General features: G+C 42.9%; 1 protein-coding gene across 1 annotated transcript; it reads right to left on the reverse strand.

The window, feature by feature from the left end:
- Nucleotides 1–559: 559 nt before the first annotated feature.
- Nucleotides 560–1391, reverse strand: LOC111673861 (serine/threonine-protein kinase N-like). Its single transcript, XM_023433670.1, has 3 exons — nt 1024–1391; nt 806–963; nt 560–699 (listed from the first exon to the last, which is right to left on the reverse strand). Exons 1-3 carry the CDS (start codon nt 1094–1096, stop codon nt 607–609), a joined length of 324 nt encoding a protein of 107 aa, XP_023289438.1. The 5' UTR covers nt 1097–1391; the 3' UTR covers nt 560–606.
- Nucleotides 1392–1855: the final 464 nt, after the last annotated feature.

Raw genomic sequence — 1855 nt, forward strand, 5'->3', positions numbered from 1 at the left:
CGGCACAACATGGCCGACCTACGTCACGACCTGAAAAATTTACGGACGCCAAATTCGCACTTTCCAAGCTACTCGAAGAACCCTCTTCGGATTCCGACTGCTAGGTCTGTGAGCTTTAGATACTACTTTATTCCGTCACAAATGTTGCGGGCACGCACCTTCAGCTCTATGTTCAGCTGCTTTTCCAGGGAGAGGAGGCGCAGATCCGTGAAGAGGCCTTCCTGGCTCGGCGACGAAGGACCCATCGGTGATAATGGGGTATCTGGAAGAGAATAATAGGTAGCTATTAATCATTCTACTTTGAAAGTCGGTTTTTTCTATGTATACAGGTAACCCTCCTATAACACGGTAGATAGGCTCCTANCACCCCTCACAGGCCTTACTTTGGATGGTGGTTTCACCCCCTTAAAATGTTTAATGGCACATAAAAAAAAATACGTGTCGCTTAGTTTTTAGTCTACTATAACATATTATAAAAGAAATGAAATCGGAGAGATCGACCTGGGATACCTTCCTTGTAAGAGCGCCTAAAGGCGGCCGACGTTTGGTCCAATATTACCTGCACGGTCAGACGAATTTCGCCCATATGTCGATATGGCTCCGTATTCAAAGGGTTAATAATCCGAATCTCCTTCTATTCTGGCACAATCTGAATCGCGCCCCGCAACGTTCCATTAAAATCCGCATCCCATTAAAATTCTAAACCGAGACGTATTCAAAAAGAAAGCATAACACAATAAATAAGGAGTCAAATGAAACATGGATGTTTGATGAAGATTAATTTTATTAAAGGAGCAAAACCCACCTCGGTTAAGGCCTTCTTATCGGCAACTTTGGCACTTTGGAGAAGACGAATCACATTCTTGGCTCCCTCCACGACCGCTGCTTCGATTCGCAGCCGATGTCGCAGTTCCTCCACTCTTTCCTCCAGAGCGAGCTCCAGATTAGGCTCGTACTTATCCCCTGAAACAAGGACGGTTTAAGCGAGAGTTATCGCAAACCGAATCGCTCGATGCTTCGTACCTTTGGCGCAAAACAGGAGCCGCGAAAAAAGGCCGCAAATGGACCGTCTTGGCCGAGCCATTTTCGGCGCCATTATTTCCGAGCCGGTATTATTTAGTACCGAGGCCAGTCTCCGATTAAAGAAAGGCAGAAACCGTTTCCGTAATAACACGTTGCGGCCTCCGACTGCGCAACCACTTGCGAACAAAGTTACGACAGTGTTTACCTATACCTATGTATCTGCGAGACAAGGTCAACGGAGCGCGGTATTTTTACATTAAGCATTAGATGTATCGCCCGAATAATACGATTAGAAAGCACGCTTTGTCACGCGACGTCTCTCAATTTCACAAATTATACAACTTTTTCACCCATAAATATCCGATCGAAACGAGCGCCGCGTCTACTTCAACTATTTTGAATCTACCTCGAAAAATAAAGCTTTAAAACCATTCTTCGTTCATCGTTCACAGTGAACTCCAACTATTTTCAATGCACATTGAAAAATGAGGGTTTAAAACCATTCTTCGTTCATCGTTCGCGGTGAATTTCAACTATTTTAAATATACCTCGAAAAACAAGACTTTAAAACCATTCTTCGTTCATCGTTCACCGTGAACTCCAACTATTTTAAATGTACCTTAAAAAAATAAGGCTTTATAACCGTTCATCGTGAATCGTGAACCTCAACTATTTTCAATGTACATTGAAAAATGAGGCTTTAAAACCATTCTTCGTTCATCGTTCACCGTGAACTCCAACTATTTTAAATGTACCTTGATAAAATAAGGCTTTAAAACCGTTCTTCGTTAATCGTTCATCATGAACTTCGACTATTTTAGATGTGCCTCGA

This window comes from Orussus abietinus, unplaced genomic scaffold (genome assembly GCF_000612105.2).
Source record: "Orussus abietinus isolate OABI.00-Male unplaced genomic scaffold, Oabi_2.0 scaffold911, whole genome shotgun sequence".
Taxonomy (NCBI): domain Eukaryota; kingdom Metazoa; phylum Arthropoda; class Insecta; order Hymenoptera; family Orussidae; genus Orussus; species Orussus abietinus.

What these genes read in the sequence shown, in the direction of transcription:
- LOC111673861 (XM_023433670.1), bottom strand. Translation starts at nt 1,096, where the DNA reads ATGGCGCCGAAAATGGCTCGGCCAAGACGGTCCATTTGCGGCCTTTTT. An exon ending in GCTCCTGTTTTGCGCCAAAG is followed by an intron (nt 964 to 1,023) that starts GTACGAAGCATC and finishes TCCTTGTTTCAG; the next exon opens with GGGATAAGTACGAGCCTAAT. An exon ending in ATAAGAAGGCCTTAACCGAG is followed by an intron (nt 700 to 805) that starts GTGGGTTTTGCT and finishes GTCTCGGTTTAG; the next exon opens with AATTTTAATGGGATGCGGAT.